Genomic DNA, 17,025 nt, shown 5'->3' on the forward strand with positions numbered 1-17,025 from the left:
GCAGGTTGTATTTTATTTAATCTTCTCTGTGCTTTGCGACACACACATGCATGCAAACAGCATCCACGAAAAGCAAACACATCTCCGCAGTCCCACATCTGCATCCATAATTTACACCACCTATCGCTTACAGTGGTTCTGATGGATGGACCGAATTCCTAGGGGGGTTTCCTGTGCCCCTATGCCCCCCCCCCCCCTCGTTCTTTTCTCCTATATCCCTCATGTCCCCCCCCCACCGCTTTCTCACACACCAACCCCCACACGCTCTGCCTATACATCCCCATCTCTCCGCACATTCTCTCTCACTCTCTGTAAGAGTTGTGAAGAAAAAAAAAAAAAAATTAATTTAAATGTTCTCATAAAACTGTGAAAAAATCCAGCGAGAAATCCCTTTCGATCCTGCAGAACTTAACCGTTAGGTTGTCTGAAGCGGCTTTCTCGTCTTTATCCTGTGCCATCTTAGGCGAATATTTTTAATTGTGCTTTTCAGATTACGGATGTTGTTGCTGCTGTTACAATGATTTGTTGATTACATATTATTTTATTGATTTTGCACATCGGTGTTACAGAGCCACAAGATCCTAAGTGCATGGAAAGACAGAAATGTTTTATGTAAGGAAAATAAGGTCACTGGTAAGAGAAATGAGTATTACCTTTTCATCCTACCTGGCTATTATCATTATTTACTGTATATGCACATCCATTTCAGCATCTGCATCTATGTCATTTTACAGAGAGGATATGGAATAAACAGGAAAACACAGCAATTTTACACAATAATTTTATGCCCTTAATAACCACTACTTTTTTTTTTGCAAAATCCAATTCCCCATCTAGCTATGTGCAAAAGCAGGGCATTGTGTGTGTGGAACGCGACCACATCCACCATTCTCATTTGTCTTAGCTGACGATGGGGGAGGTGGGGGGGGCGGCACAGCCATGCTGTGTGCCGCAGCTGCCGGCACCACGGGCTCAGAACGCTTTGCATTAAGGAATGTTCTCACACATTTAGCCGCAGGCGAAGACCCCCTGCCGTGGGGCGCGGCAAAGCTCTCCCCACACACATCGCACTGCCGCTCGGTCTGTCTGGCCAGTGCGTTGCCTCACACACCCTTCGTGGCAGGTGCTGCCTAACCCGCCTTCCCTACCTCTGCTCTTTGACTCCTGCACGCTTTCAACCTGCCGCATCCCTCTGCTTCCCTTGCCTCTCTTCCTCCTTCCCCTTCACTCATGGCTATTATCACGGACACGCAACCCACTGGTGCTGATGCCACTGTCTCCCGCTTACACGGCCCCACATAACACCCCCCCTCGAAACAGCCCCCCCAGGCCCCTCCCCCCCAGCGATACATCCTTTGCAGCCCTCTCCTTGTGTCTATTCCCCATTCTCGTTCTCGGTTAGCCACACGCATGCAAAGGTTCCTCTGTCCTTACCGCTCTTTCCTCCAGACTCACCTCTCTCTCCAGCTCACACACGCGCACTATTGGCCTTGTTCTCTCGCTCTCTTTCTCCCTCTCTCCTCTCTCCCTCTCTCCCTCTCTCTCTCTCCATCACAGCCTCTCTGTCTCGCTCCCTCTCACCCTCTCATCCGAAAGCCCATGCCGACCGACAACCAAGGGCAGCGCACCCTCTCCCGCCGCCCCTCTGCCCACGCTCCTGCGAACAGCCATTCCCCGGTCACACACCGCTGAGCCCCTCCGCACGAGGAGTAGGACGAAGAGCAAGAGGAAGAGGAGAAAGGGGACTCCCTGGCCATGGAGCACAACCACATCTACGCTACACTGTCCCCTAATGGCAGTGCATGGGACCTTGGCCAGCCGCCTCCTGGCCTCAGAGCCTGTCCCCTGGGGACCCTGCCGGTCATATACTACAGTGTTCTTCTCTGCCTTGGCCTGCCTGGTAAGCGCTGTCCATTGTAACACTACTGTGCGTCTGTGTGTGTGTGTGTGTGTGTGTGTGTGTGTGTGTGTGTGTGTTTCTATGCCTGTGTGTCTCTGTGTCGGCATGTGCAAGCACAAATGTGTGTTTGTGTGCAGGCACGTGGGTTTTTTGTTAGTTTGTGTGCTTTGATTTACATTTGTGATCCGATTGCCCCAAAAAAGGACCCTGAGGGAACCCACCTGCTGAGTACAGTTCGGTGTGTTTCTCTTGAGTGTGCGTTCGCGCGCATATACGCACGTCAGTGGTTCTGCACAGTTGGACCGTGAGCTTTTTTCTTCTCCGTTCGAACCAACTGTCCCCTAAATCTTTTCTAAGACTTATTGCTGGCAGGACGTTCAGACCCTGAGCACTGATTGGAAGCGCTTGTCGACCTGACCTCTGGTGCATGGCACCGCTGGACATCCCAGACCCCTAGTGCTGGACTAAACGACTTGTTGAAGCCAGGCGACCGACAAACACAGATCAGCACAATTTTTACCAACCAACCCAAGTGATGCTTGGCACATTCCCGTATTTGGAAAGTGGCCAGGCTGCAGACGTGCCTGATTTTCAGGGTAAATTATGCTTTCTCCCTTGAGGTGTAAGTTCTCTTTTTTTTAATGTAACAGCAAGCGGTTGAGGTGGAAAACATCTCACCCATGGCAGCTGGACTCCCACAGCGCAGGCTGTCTGGGTCACCGGTGACTGTGGCATGACTGGTCCTTCAGTCCAACAGCAAATGCTTCTGCTGTTCAACAGCTCGGACCAATGTCCCAGCGCTAAACATACCCTCAGCTCCTGTGACAGAAGCAAAGGTGCGACTGGCATTGTGCTCAGGGTCAAAGGAGACCACCAGCAGAGTGGCGATAGGGACGTGGAGAGACGGGACAGAAACGATGAGCAATCGACCATAGCACAGTGGCTGAAGGTGCACATTTGAACTGGATGTAGGAAGTAAATCTCAGTCACACACTTGTTAACCCAAGGGGCTGCGAATTGTATTGTTCCGTTCAGAAAGGTGAGCAGCTGGATCAAGTTGTGAGCAGGGATTATATTTGTCCTTCATGAGAAGCTGACAGAGCGCACGGTACAAGGCTACCAGCTGGCTGTCTCTCTTACCCATTATTTACTTCGGCATTGTTCTTTCAAGGGCCCATTACTTTGTGATGCTGCCAGTTTATTTATGCATACAATATTTCCTTGGGCAAATGAGAGATCTTTCATTTTTGTCTGATGTATGGAACCGTGGATGACACATGTTTCTTGTACATCAACACACTTTTATTTTATACGTTTTTAATGAGACACTAATGGATCGGATCTAGCGGGGCGCGGTGGCGCAGTGGGTTGGACCACAGTCCTGCTCTCCGGTGGGTCTGGGGTTCGAGTCCCGCTTGGGGCGCCTTGTGATGGACTGGTGTCCCGTCCTGGGTGTGTCCCCTCCCCCTCTAGCCTTATGCCCTGTGTTGCCGGGTAGGCTCCGGTTCCCCGTGACCCCGTAAGGGACAAGCGGTTCTGAAAGTGTGTGTGTGTGTGTGTGTGTGTGGATCGGATCTATGAAATGCTCATATATACTTAAAAGTGCTTAAAAAAAAAAAAACATTCATGGTGATACCTTCGGCATTCTGAATTTGAAGGAATAACATTTTTGAATGCTGCTCTGTTGCACAAGCCTTAGTTAAGCCGGGGGGCTAATTGATGGTGGATGTGACTTCATCAGATCAGTATCTCTGACAAGCGGTGTTGTGTGTCGAATATTAAGCAGCCGTGGATTGTGGAGGTTCAGGGGATGGGGGTGTTGCTCACCTCCCTCGTTCCTCGGAGTGGCCGTCACGGTGTGTCTGTCAGTAACATTTCAGAGGCACCGTGGTGCCAAAGTGCTGCCTGCCACTTAATGGAGAGATGCTGCTATTGACTTTTCAACTGCGGTCATCGATCTCACTCGCCCAACGCTGGACACATATGCTGTCATCTGAGGGTTGGAAGTGCTGGGTGTTGAAGAGGCATGGTGGCCAGCTGGCCTCAGAGCCATGTGACCTGGGTGGGACATTTGAGGACAAAGGGGTTTCCTCATAAGCCACCCAGTTGGTGGTATAAAAGTAAGTTTAATAACCGAAAGGCCTACATTTAAATCTTTCATGTGACATGTCAATATTAAATTCATTCTTCATGTCATGACTGATGAGACCAGTGTCCAGGGAGCTGGGTAGAGTGCGCTTTGTTTTTGACTCATTCATAAGAACCAACAGTCACCGAGGCAGCGAATCATGAGCGTAGAAATGAAAGTGTGACATTTCCGCCCTGCACCTAGTACAGCTGTGAATTCTCTACTGCCTTCCAGTGTGTTTCACCTTCAGGTTTTGCCTCTTAGACGACAACAGTAAAGTCGATTTATTTCCCTGAGCAGGTTTGGACAAATCAAAGGAAGGCCAATTGACGCACTGCTTTCTGCACGTCGGAGCGAAGCGGTAGCAACGTAACGTCTGCAGAATGAATGATGTTAAACACCTGTTTCTGTTGTAATCATAAGATGAAGGTTGAAGCTCTACATTCTCCTTGATTGACACACCTGGAAGTCGTCTTCTCCTTGCTTATGGCTGTGACAGCATTTCTTCTCTGGGCCGTTGAACTTTACTGTGAGAAACGAGGTTCCATAAATCCCACAGTGTGATGCCCTCAAATGAATCGTGAAAGTTAAAATGTTTCAGAATGTTATCAAGCACTAATATGCATAAACAACAGCTCAGGCATTTCGGGTCTTGAGGTGTTCTTTGCTAGGTGAACGTTGTTTCTGCTGAGCCAAGTTACTGAGCTCCGTGAGCCCATCCTTGGATGTGCTGTCATCTGCCACAGCAAGCACAAGCCCTAGGGACCACGACATCCTCGCGCAAGGCGGAATCCACAGATTCGACATCAGTGGAAAGATGCTAATCTAAGACATTGTTCCCGTTCTCCCAGTTCTCGAGTGCTTAAACCATCTGTTAAATGTTTTGAGAGTGTGAGGATGCGATTGACCGAACTGGTGTTTGATTATCAGGGGGTGCAGTGGCGCAGTGGGTTGGACCGCAGTCCTGCTCTCCGGTGGGTCTGGGGTTCAAGTCCCGCTTGGGGTGCCTTGCGGCGGACTGGCGTCCTGTCCTGGGTGTGTCCCCTTCCCCCTCTGGCCTTACGCCCTGTGTTGCCGGGTAGGCTCCGGTTCCCCGTGACCCCGTAAGGGACAAGCGGTTCTGAAAATGTGTGTGTGTGTGTGTGTGTGTGTGTGTGTGTGTGTGTGTGTGTGTGTGTGTGTGTGTGTGTGTGTGTGTGTGTTTGATTATACGCACTCTCACAATGTATGCAAGAAAGAAGGTCGGTCTCCCTTTGCACTGGGTGTCTGTGTGTGCTTTTTTCTTTGAGACAAAGTGAGTGTGAGTCTCCGTCAAGGGGCTGCGCACACAATTTATAATCAGCTGACAGCCAAGTGCTGTGAAGTGATCTGCTGAATCAGTTCATTTCCATAATTACAGCTTAAGTGACACTTGGCGTAATGCTTTTGTCATGTACTTATCAGTACATTAAGAAGTAAATGCAATTTCTGGGCCATTCACCACGTTCTGAGAACAGGTAATTTTAATTATTTTCATGTTCAATCAAACCTAACAGTATTTTTTGCAAAGGAAGGGGTTTCGCCCAGTGAACAGCATCGTATAAATAACACGTGTTTTCTGCTACGTTGCCGGAGAACCGAAAATCGGAACATTTAAACATTAATAAACAGTTGTTCAGACACTCCTGCGATGGACTGGCGTTCCGTCCAGGGTGTGCCTTCCATCCCTTCGGCCTTGCGCCCGATGTTTCCGGGATAAGCTCCGGCTCCCTGCGACCCTGCTCGGGACAAGCGGTTCTTGGCATTGGTCGGTTGGTTGGTTGGTTGGCTGGCTGGCCGCTTGTTCAGACGCTCATGCTGGCAAAAAGCACATAACCAGAAATTATTATTCATAGTTTAAAAAATTAATTTGGTAAATTCTCTAAACTTGTGTACTGGACTGAATACAAATGGAAAGGGAAGAAAATCCTTTTTAATTCTCCCTGATATGGTAGATCTGTGAAAGAACTTGGGCTGAATTTGCCATGACAGCAATGGCTGAAAAAAATCCCAGGTGGCCTTATGTCCTCAGACTTTGTTGCGAGTGCAGTAATTGGCTGTCCCCGTGGCCCCGCGTGGCCCCGGTTCTGCAAGCGCATCCCGGAGAGTGACAGACAGCGTCCTTGGCTGGCTCGTTCAAGGTCCGGCTGCAGAGCGCGCGTAGCAAAGGCCACACTCTCACATAGATTCTGTTCGTTCCTTAATTGCTGCAGTCACCAACGTCGAGTCCAGTCCCGCCGCAGGGCAGCAGACAGCTCGAGCTCACAGGGGAAGCCGTCGTTGTTAACCCGCAGCCCAAAGAAGAGAGGGACAGCGACTGGAATGGCAGAACAGCGAACTGTGGAAAAGTGAAGATACACAGAAGACAGGAGATGGAAGGGGGGCAAAATGTAAAAAGGTCCAAAGAGGTATTTAGAGGTATAGGGTGATATAGAGTAAAGGATCTGGAAGAGGCTCAAAGGGAAAATTCATGACTTCCTGTCTCTTGTATTGATATGTCCCTGGTTTTTCCTGGCTCTTGGAAGGATGTTCGTTACCGGGTGCTGTGTCTATTCCCTGATGTTCCTAAGAGTGATTTACCTACTAACTTAATCCTTCCCCTTTCTCCTCATAACACATCCCACCTCCACATCCATCAACCCACCCCACCATGCCAAATCACCCCCTTAACCTTCCATGCCCTTTTGTTTCCTTTTCCTTGCTGCCTTGTGTGTTACCCAATAACCCCGCCCCCCCACACACACTCCCACTTCAAAGCAAATATCCTTACCGTGATCATCCTGTCCCAGCTGGTGGTCCGTCGGCAGAAGTCTTCCTACAACTACCTTCTGGCCCTGGCAGTGGCTGACATCCTGGTCCTCTTCCTCATCGTCTTTGTGGACTTCTTGCTGGAGGACTTCATCCTGGGTGCCCAGCTGCCCCCTTCCCTCAACAAGGTGGTACAGGTGATGGAGTTCTCCGCCATCCACACCTCCATCTGGATCACAGTACCGCTGACAGTGGACCGCTACATTGCTGTCTGCCATCCACTGCGCTACCACTCTATGTCCTACCCAGCCCGCACGCGGCGGATCATCCTGTTTGTCTATGTTGGCTGCCTGCTCAGCAGTGCCCCTTACTATTGGTGGCCGGACTTGCTGCAGGGGCTGCCGAACGGGGGCAGTGATAGGGGCTGCAACCTGGGCCAGCACGTGCTGGTGTGGGCACACTGCATCACTGTCTACCTGGTACCCTGCTCCATCTTCTTCGTGCTCAATGCCATCATCGTGCGCAAGCTCCACCGCCGCTATCGGACCCTGCGGCTGCGCGGCTATTCCACGGGAAAGACAACCGCCATCCTGCTGGCAATCACCTCTGTCTTTGCTGTGCTGTGGGCACCCCGTGTGGTCATGATCCTTTACCACCTGTATAGTGCACCACCTACTGCACCAGGGCCTGCCCGCTTGCTCCACCTGGTCACTGATGTGGCCAACATGCTGGCACTGCTCAACACAGGTATTAACTTCTTCCTGTACTGTTTCATCAGCAAGCGCTTCCGGGTGACAGCGGTCGCTGTGCTTGGGGCTTTCCTCCGCTGCAGGAAGCAGCCGGCACCCTTCTACGCCAGCCATAACTTCTCAATCACCAGCAGTCCCTGGATTTCGCCCGCCAACTCCCACCGCATCAAGATGTTAGTCTACCAGTACGACAAGAATGGTAAACCCGTCTGTATCTCCTCTTAAATTGTGCGCCCAAAATTGAGAAAGAACAGTCAGTCCGTTCCTTTCTTCTTCCACTTGGGAGGAAACTGGGTTCAAGCCCATAATCGGTCTGTCGGAGTCACCTAAGTGGAGTGCAGCATCTACCCCTCCTGCTCAAACTACAAAAAGCCAGGGAACGCTGTCAGTGTCTCTTGACACTGACACAAATATCTACAAAGCCCATTCCATTTCAGGGCCCAGAGAATTAAAATCCATCATAAGCCACGGACAGCAGACAGCTACGCCAAGAAGGACTTTCCTTTATCAGAGAAGCAAAAAATTAATATCCAAAGAGTTGGGCGTGTCATTTTATTACTGAATGTTCAGTACAACTTCTGGATGTTTAACCTCATACATCACAGACACATTTATAGGTAAAAAGACGATATAAGATCCGGCTGGAGTGGTTTTCCCAGTACGGAGCAAGCACATCCCATTTGCATGACAAGGAGATATTGCTTGCTGGAAGGAGATATTGCTTGCTGTTGTCTTTGCCTCATTAATTTGCTTAAGTCTGAGGATATGCGGTTTCACTTCATATACAGTGGCCCTCGATTCCCAGCTCAAGAGCTCGATTTCCATTTACTACTGACATTTGCATGTGCAACATGCAGTCGAAACTGTAGGCAATGACGCGATGACTGGCTGAAGAACAGTTTACATTAACATTGTGTCGGAACAGTTTTCACAAGGTGGTGTTCACTACTCCCAGAGCTGGGTGGTGAAGAAATAATAACTAATACTGCTAGTGTACAGTAGCAGGTTATTGTGATTGTTGTACACTATATTGTAGGTTGACTGTTAGGTGTACAGTAAAAGCAAAAAAAAAAAAATCATTTATGTCTTTCAAAGGACACCCCCGTGGTCCCTTCAATAGGCTTGTAACCATAGCTACACATTCTACAGTAAAGGTAGAAAATGTCAGAAAGAATCCACTAACATACATTAATAATATCCCATCAAATATTCATGGCCTTCACAGATTTAGCTGAAAATCTATTACCGCTTTATGCAACAGATAGCCACTGAAATCTTTTAGCCGTGGTGATTTCAGAAAGAGAACATGATTCAGAAGCGTCAAACCTAACGCCACCGAGCTTTGTTCTGATTCATGTACAGTTATGTGCCTGTGTGTGTTTGCAAACCCTGCCTCACGAGACCGTGCTGCAGCACTGACCCACAGAGCCCACGGCAATAGCAGCCCCAGCAGGGCACCATCTGACAGGGACCAAATCCTAAGGCGGGTGGAACTGTCAACAGTCCACCTGAGATGTGAATATGAAGGAAGGATCAAGGGTAACATAGAAGGGGTGTGGCCTTGCAAGGACATTTAATTCCATTCGAATCAGCGTGAGGAATCAGCGATGAGGCATCATCCCAAATTCAGAGGTAATCTTCATGTGCACCATTTGCTGTTCACCTTGCAGAGCCCCCATGGGTGGTCTGACACTGAAGAGGCGGTCATTTGAATTATGAATTTTGTCACTGCATAAGCAGCACATTATCAAAGGCCCTCCCCTCTTATGCACAGGAGGAGCAGCCCTTGCCATGGCAACACTTGGGACCCCACGGCTGAGAGGAGGAGTAGTCCTCGGGGGCGGGGGGTCATGCAGGGCTTCTGCCACTTTGATTTAACAAAGGCAAAAACCTCCCCTCCTAATCATCTTCTTTTGCAATTGTCTTTCCAATTACACTGCAATCCATTGCTTTATTGCAAATCCACCCCTCGCACTTTTGGCTCAAATTTAATTGTAAGCCTCTCAGCACAGATGCAGTAACAGGTCAGAAGCAGCTAATCCCACGATCACTCGCTCCTGTCGGAAGGCTGCGGGAATCGATGGAGCATTAGGGCGTGACTACTGCAGCAGATGAGTCGTGCGACAGATCTTCTCGTGGCGAGGGACGGGTCCCCTGTCACCTTCCTGGCTCCGACCTCCAGGTGATGAGCCGATGACCTGAGTCCACAACACTCCACACGATGGGCGAATGCAATGGTGACCCTGCACATGGAGTGATGTTCTGTAGCTGTGGGGCCCTTTCCTGGGTCTGCTGTCGCCTGGGACTCCGAAGCAACTTTAACGAATCCTGCAGCCTGCCACAAAGCAGGCAGAATCTGATATCTGACAGAATGTTAATTAGACATGGACCCAGGCCTTGACTCGTCCCTGAGCATCTTCTGCTCAGCTGGCCATCACGATCCATCGGCTGTGCAGGTCTTATTACTACATGGCAGTAGGCTGGCTCCGGTCTTAACGTCATCATCGTTGCCCTCGCCCCAAGCCAGAAGGTCCTTACATATTCGCACCATATCTCCTTAAAAGCTTCCCAAGTGCTTCCCCGTCACAGCTGCTGGATGTTGCAAGTGTTGAGGACACATTTCTCTTACCAATGAGATAACATTTGTAATGTAGATTATTTAGGGCTAGACATCAGCACACATGAATGTGTGTGTGTTTACATTTTATGCTCTCTTTTTGCGTTGATACAAGATTTGAGCAATAGTATCTAAGAATCATTCAGTTAGTGGTTGATTTGACACCATAACCCTACACTGGACAAGCGATCGTTGCAAATGAATGAATGAATTAATTAATGAACGAATGAATGATTTCTTTAAAATGACTATATATATATATATGTAATTTCCTTATGACGATATTTATTGCTTAAATCCTGTTTGTATTGAAATATCTTTTCATATCAGTCTATGACAATGTTGATCAAGAAATATTTTGCTTTATTGTGACAAAATAACTATTAGCTTATGAACCTGAATGTTTTTTTAAAACGTATATGACATATGTACGTGCTGGGTTCAGGTATGTATTCCTGAGATAAGTGAGCCACGCAGCGACAGCCTCCTCCTTCTTGGCACGTGATGTATGCAGTCAGGAGGAAAGGATGTGATCCTGATCCACGTCAGTCAGAGGGGTCAAAGCGCGTACCGCGTCCACAGCGGTGTGTCACCGTACGACAAATCTGCACTCGACAACTTTAACGCTGCCACTGGTGGGACTGACTTTCCCCTGTTGGATTTCTGTGTGTTTTTTTGTGTGTTTGCGTGTAAGACAGAGACTGGGGGTGTGGTAAACACGGCATCGCTGGATGCCCTGAAAAGTTGCTTTCTGTCCTTTGAGTCCGTTGCCCGGATGCGTTCGGTACCAAAATCAATACAGATTAATAGACGGTTGCATTTAAACCAGTAGTTTAAAGGAGTTCATACTTTAAAAGTGATGTTTAGTGACTAAGAAAAGGATGAAAGTGCAATAAGTCCAAATATATTTTACAATATGCTGTTGTTATTATGTATCTGAACCTGAGAAAAGGCTGAACTTAATAAAGTGTATTTACCTTTACAGAAGTGGTTTGGATTGATTTCCTCACTTTCAATGTGAAATACCGTCAGACACAAAATGCTATAATAAAAGTCGCGCCACTCATGAAGGCGACAGCTGGAACCCCTGGAAGGGCGACTGCTCTCGCTTTTGCAAGTCGGTCACGTCCAGGCGGCAGAGACGCGGCGGTGTGGGCAGCTCCCGGACCACGCTGGGCGTAGACCAAGCCTCAGCACGCCAGACTAGCCCATCTGCTGCCTCTGCCGCCCGAGTTCTTGCGTAACCACACTGACCTAGTCTGCTTCCTACTTCCGTTATGAAAATGAATAAAGGAATCAGCAGCCGCTTAACCGACGGATACATTCCTGCCGTTCCCTCATAAGTAACATGACCTTTGCTGATGAAATAAATGGTTCATAGGAAACACATTTTGCCCTGTGTTGCCTCGTAACAAACCAGAGGAACACTTTGGTTTCATCGACACTAAACGCTTTTCCTGCCATTTTAAATTTCCTTCGGAATTAGTATTACCGATAATTAATTTTACGCTCTATATGCGATGCTTTCATTCACAGCAATGTAGTTATGAATGCAGTTTCACTACACAGAACTAGATATTTCACAGGAGCAACTGAGGTGAAGTACCTTGCACAAAGGTAATACGATGGAATCAACAGTAGTATTTCGTGCGAAATCCTTCAGGTTATTTGGTTGTGTCCTTCATTACCACACTGGCTGCTACCTGTGAGCTGAGAATGGTACCGTGCTTCCGCTGCTGTTATTCCTCTGTTACACCTCAAAAAATATTATTACTAAATTACACCACAGCTATAGGATTTCCTATAGGCATAAATACAGGAAATCGGATTTTAGAATTGAACCGCTGAATAAAAATACATGCAATATTTGAGCATAATGAAAAATAAATAATGGATATGTTCAGACTTAAGCTGATTTACAGCAGGAGTTCTGCCCTGACAAAAGAGTCTGACTGAAGCTTCAGTTCAGTAACTTTATTGCAGATTGGCTTTGGAAATCCAGGAACAGAAGCTGTGGTTGTCTCTCGGGGTGCGGAAAGGGTGCAGGGGTGGTTGGGGGTGAAGGGGGGTTGTGGATGAAGGCTACAGTGCATCAAGGCCTTCTCACACATACAAACATATCCCGCCCCGAGCGACTGACCTGGCAAGTGAGCCACTTGGCAGCTTGAGCCGTCAGGGACCCCCCTCCGAGGTTCAAACTTCCCAAGGCGTATGCGAAAGGGACTGGGGGTTGATATAGGAACATTTGCTTGCATTTCCATTTGCCTCCCCATGGATTTGAAGAACATTTTCACACCATTTAATACTCGCATCTAAGCCAAATGAGTTTTTAAATCATGAGTCGCTGCAGTGGAAATAGGACAGCAGCAGAGCAACCAGCACCGTGAAACGATGTAAAAGGAGATTGACTGCGGCATAGAAAACATGTCCAGCATGAGGTAGGTGTGTGGGAGGTGTCTAAAAAGTGCAAAACTCACACAGAAAGCCAGTGCTAACAAAGAAATGCAGAGTTATGGCAATAATGGTCAGTGTGTGAACCGCCAGAAAGTGCTGATTGCTGATTCTGATGCGTTAAAATTCCCCATAAAGGAGCGCGTTTCTCTGCATGCTCAGTTATGCCTTCATTGATCATCTACAATGTCTGGCCAAACAGCTGTATTCACACAAGCCTGTGCCAGTTTTTTTATGCTGTACCTCAGAGGTGGCTGAAAATATTACACACATACACACCATATCTCTGGGTTGCTGTGCGTTCACTGAGGTGGATGCAGCAAAATCACTGTCTGTACAGTTGTTTGATTTAACAAAGGATATCTGGATTGAAACACCTAAAAGAACACATCTTTATGTAAGGTGATTTATAATGTTAGCGCTGTAAATTAAGTTAATTACGATGAATGAATGTCGCTTTATTAATGCCAAAGAGAAAGGCTTTTTGTTTGTAGGTGCATACAGTGTAAAACAATGAATTTCTACGCGAAGGCGTAGATGGCGAGCCACCCAAAGAACTGAGCCTTGGATTTGGAAGACTGAAAAGGACTTAATTTCCAATCTTCAAGTGAGGAGTTTGGCAAGTTTTATGTTATGACGAACACTATCAATACTTGATGGACACGATTCCCCTGTTGGAACTAATTTAAACTTCGGTGACTGAACTGCTGTGTTGAAATTGGAAGCACTGAGAAATTAATATTTGAACTGTAAATACTGATTGTGATTGTTTTACTAGTGTGTTAAATTGTAATTGTTAAACAAGTGTTAGCTTGGGTTTGCCTAATAGTTATAATATTGGGGTGCACCCTTAGTTGCTACAATTTGTATGGTGTGTATTGTGTGTAAGCAAATTATTATTATTTTTTTCCCTTGTTGCTTAAGTTATCAGAGTTCAGTTTTATGTTATTTAAGGTAATGTTTTACTGAAAATAATGTACATGAGAAATGAGAAAAATATAGTTTTTGGTAAAATTTAATAGTTAATTTTAATAATTGCCAAATCGAGCGGTCCTTTATTTACACCTCCACGGACGAACCTACTGGACTTAGAACAAAACATTACACCACGTGTTGCACGTGTGTTACACAGGCACCCAACACTGCTCCCCCTGCCTATACCCCTTCCAGTCGGCCAGATACTGGAGACCTCCATGCCGCCGTCATGAATCCAGCAGCGTTCATACAGTATAGGCGGGTCTCCTGTCCATCTGTACCGGAGGAGGTGGAGTGGAGCTGTCGGGGGTCTGAAGAACCGATGTCCCACAGGGCTTGAGCAAGGAGACATGAAACGTAGGATGAGTGCACAATATGGGCGGTAACAGTAGTTTGTATGTGACAGGGGTCACTCAGCGGAGTACCTTGAAAGGCCCAATGTAGTGGGGACTGAGTTTTCTGGATGGGAGGTGCAGCTTGAGGTCCCTGTTGTAGAGCCAGACCCTCTGGCCAGGCACAAAGGAGAGATGGCATTGGTGTTGAGCCACTTGTTGCTTGTATCATTGGATGAACTGCTGCAGATGTTCCCGAACAGTTCACCAGGTTTCGCCACTCTGTGCTAATCGTCCATGGCCAGTATATAGCTGGACCCAGGGTGCCATGGGAAGAGGGTAGGGTGGTAACCCAACACACAGTGGAAGGGGGACATGCCTGTGGATGTATGAGTCAGGGCATTGTGCGCATATTCTGCCCAGAGCAGAAACCGGCCCCACTGGTGCTGCTTCTGGGAGCATTAACTGGGCAGGTACTTGGCTAATGTCTTGTTGAGGCCGCTCCACCTGGCCGTTGGCTTCGGGGTGATATCCGGATGTAAGACTGACCGAAACCTCCAGCTTGTTCCGGAATGCCTTCCATAGGCAGGAGATAAACTGGGGGTCCCGGTCAGAAAACATATCCTCAGGCAGTCCGAACAAGCATAAAATCTGTTGGAACAGTGTCTAGGCCATTTTCAGGGCCGTGGGCAACTTCAGCAAGGGAACCAGGCGGCAGGCCTTTGAAAACCAGTCCACAAAGGGTGAGTATTGTGGTCTTACCGTCCAAAGGGGGTAGATCCTCCAGGAAGTCCACTGCCACATGTGACTATGGGCACGAAGGCACTGAAGGGGCTCAAGGATCCCAGTGGGTTTCTGTGTTGGGGTTTTAACCTGGGAACACGTTGTATAGGCTTCCACGTATTCTAGGACATCATCCTTTGAGGGCTACCAGAATCGTCCTTGTAGGAGATACAGCATCCGGCACACACCTGGATGCCCAGGCAAGTCATGTGCCCACTGGAGGAGGGAGGTTCTCATCCCTACTGGTACATAGTCTTTGTCTTCGGGCTTTTCGGAGGGCCTAAGCTCGAGTGTCTGCATGGCCCAGAAGTCCTGAAAGGACTGCCACCGGCTTGGGGCCACCACACAGTTCTTAGGCAGGATGAACTCAGGACTCTTGGGCAGTGGGTTGGAGTCATGCAGGTGTGAGATGGCATCAGCCTTGGTGTTCTTAGACCCAGGCCGGTACGACACGGCAAACTGGAAACGGGTGAAGAATAGGGCCCACCTGGCCTGGCAAGGGTTGGGTCATTGACCAGGCCCCCGAGAACATGGTTCACAAAGGCCTGAAATACTGGGGGGTGCATTTGATAACCCAAAAGGTTTAACCAAATACTCATAATGCCCCAGAGTGGTGCTAAAGGCCATCTTTCACTCATCACCCCTCACATATCCAGATCAGGTTATATGTGCTGCAGAGGTCTAGCTTCATGAACACTGTCCCTCCATGCACCCATTCCAATGCGGCAATGATAAGGGGTAGAGGGTGCGGGTAACTGACTGTGATGGCATTAAGGCCTCAATAGTCTATACGTGGATGCAGACCCCCCCATCCTTTTCTCCAACAAAAAAGAATCCTGCGGAGGCTGCAGAGGTAGAATGCCGGATGATACCTGCAGACAACGCTTCGGTGATGTAATCATTTATTGCTTTCTGTTCCGGAAGGGATAGGGGGTATATTCGGTCACATGGTGGTGTAGCACCAAGCAGGAGGTCAATGGTACAGTCCCCGTGTCTGTGAGAGGGAAGAGCTGTTGCCTGGGTCTTACTGAACACCCCTCTGAGATCGCAGTACTCTGGAGGGATCACCACCGGTTGTGCCCCCTCTGGGCTTTCCACTGAAGTGGCTCGGCAGGGAAGGAGCAAACATGAGCGTGCGCATCATTCTCCCCAGGAGACCAATTCCCCATTGCTCCACCTGAAGACCGGGCCACGTCTGACGGGCCAGAGGAAGCCCAGGATTACAGAGGTGTCTGACTCTTTAATTAGGAAGAACGCGAGCTCCTCCTGGTGGCACACACCAACCATGAGTTGCAAAACATTTGTGCAGGATTTCACAACCCCGGTTCCCAGAGGCTGTCCGTCCAGCGTGCTGACCCGTAACAACACGTCACAGTCCCGATCTGGCACATGACGGGTTCTAGCGAACCCAGTGTCCATAAAACACTCCGCCGCCCCAGAATCCACCAACACATGCATATATATCTTGTCTCCCTCCCAGGCAATCACCACCAACATGATTAGCTGTGATTCGGTTTGACGAAGAATACTGACCTGAGAATCCAGGTAAGTTTCTCGCAGGGGTCGGATGGGACAGGAAGCATGGAAGTGACCAGGAGTGCCACACTAGAGACAAAGCTTGTCTTGAAAGCGGCGCCATCTCTCAGCAGGGCTGAGACAACCGTGCTTGATCTGCACCGGTTCTGACATTTCCCTAATGGTCTCGGCAACGGGGAAGTTCATCCATGGTTGGTGGGTCCATTTCCTGGCTAGGTCATCGATAGCAATGGCCATCTCTATGACGCAGTCAAGGTCCCAGTCCACCCCACAATAGACAAGCTCAGTCTGATACTGGGGTGGAGCCCATTATGGAAGATGGCCAGGAGGGAGGCAGAGTTCCAGGCATTTTGTTCAGCCAGGATCCGGAACTCCAGAGAGTAGTCAGCCACCATTCAATTGCCCTGTTGGATCCACAGCAGGCGGTCGCTGATGGCATGAGAGAAGAGCGGGTAGCCACAAGAAGTCCATGGTGCGCTGTGGTTTGCTCAGATGAGGTTCCGCAGTCAGGAGCGCCTGGGCTGCCTTTTTATCCCATGGCTTTAAATCAGCTTAGGGTGCGGTCAGTTGGGCAGGTGATCGGGGGGCATGACAATCATACCTAACTGTTCCGACTTACGTCAAAATCCGACTTAAAGGCAGACTGAGAACACAGAACTCGTTTGTAATTGGGCACTGAGAGCTCTGAACGGAGCACATGAGAAGGTTCAAAAAGTAAATGAGCAGAGAATTTTACCCTTGTAGGTTCAGAGCGATGCACCGATGTTCATTGCACGAGTAAGTGCATA

General features: G+C 48.6%; 1 protein-coding gene across 1 annotated transcript; it reads left to right on the forward strand.

The window, feature by feature from the left end:
- The first annotated feature begins 1,673 nt into the window (after nt 1-1,673).
- Nucleotides 1,674-8,347, forward strand: LOC108928837 (probable G-protein coupled receptor 139). The gene is made up of 2 exons (XM_018743001.2): nt 1,674-1,900; nt 6,804-8,347. Exons 1-2 carry the CDS (start codon nt 1,756-1,758, stop codon nt 7,766-7,768), a joined length of 1,110 nt encoding a protein of 369 aa, XP_018598517.1. The 5' UTR covers nt 1,674-1,755; the 3' UTR covers nt 7,769-8,347.
- Nucleotides 8,348-17,025: the final 8,678 nt, after the last annotated feature.

The sequence above is a fragment of the Scleropages formosus genome, chromosome 3, assembly GCF_900964775.1.
Source record: "Scleropages formosus chromosome 3, fSclFor1.1, whole genome shotgun sequence".
In the NCBI taxonomy this organism is placed as follows: Eukaryota; Metazoa; Chordata; class Actinopteri; order Osteoglossiformes; family Osteoglossidae; genus Scleropages; species Scleropages formosus.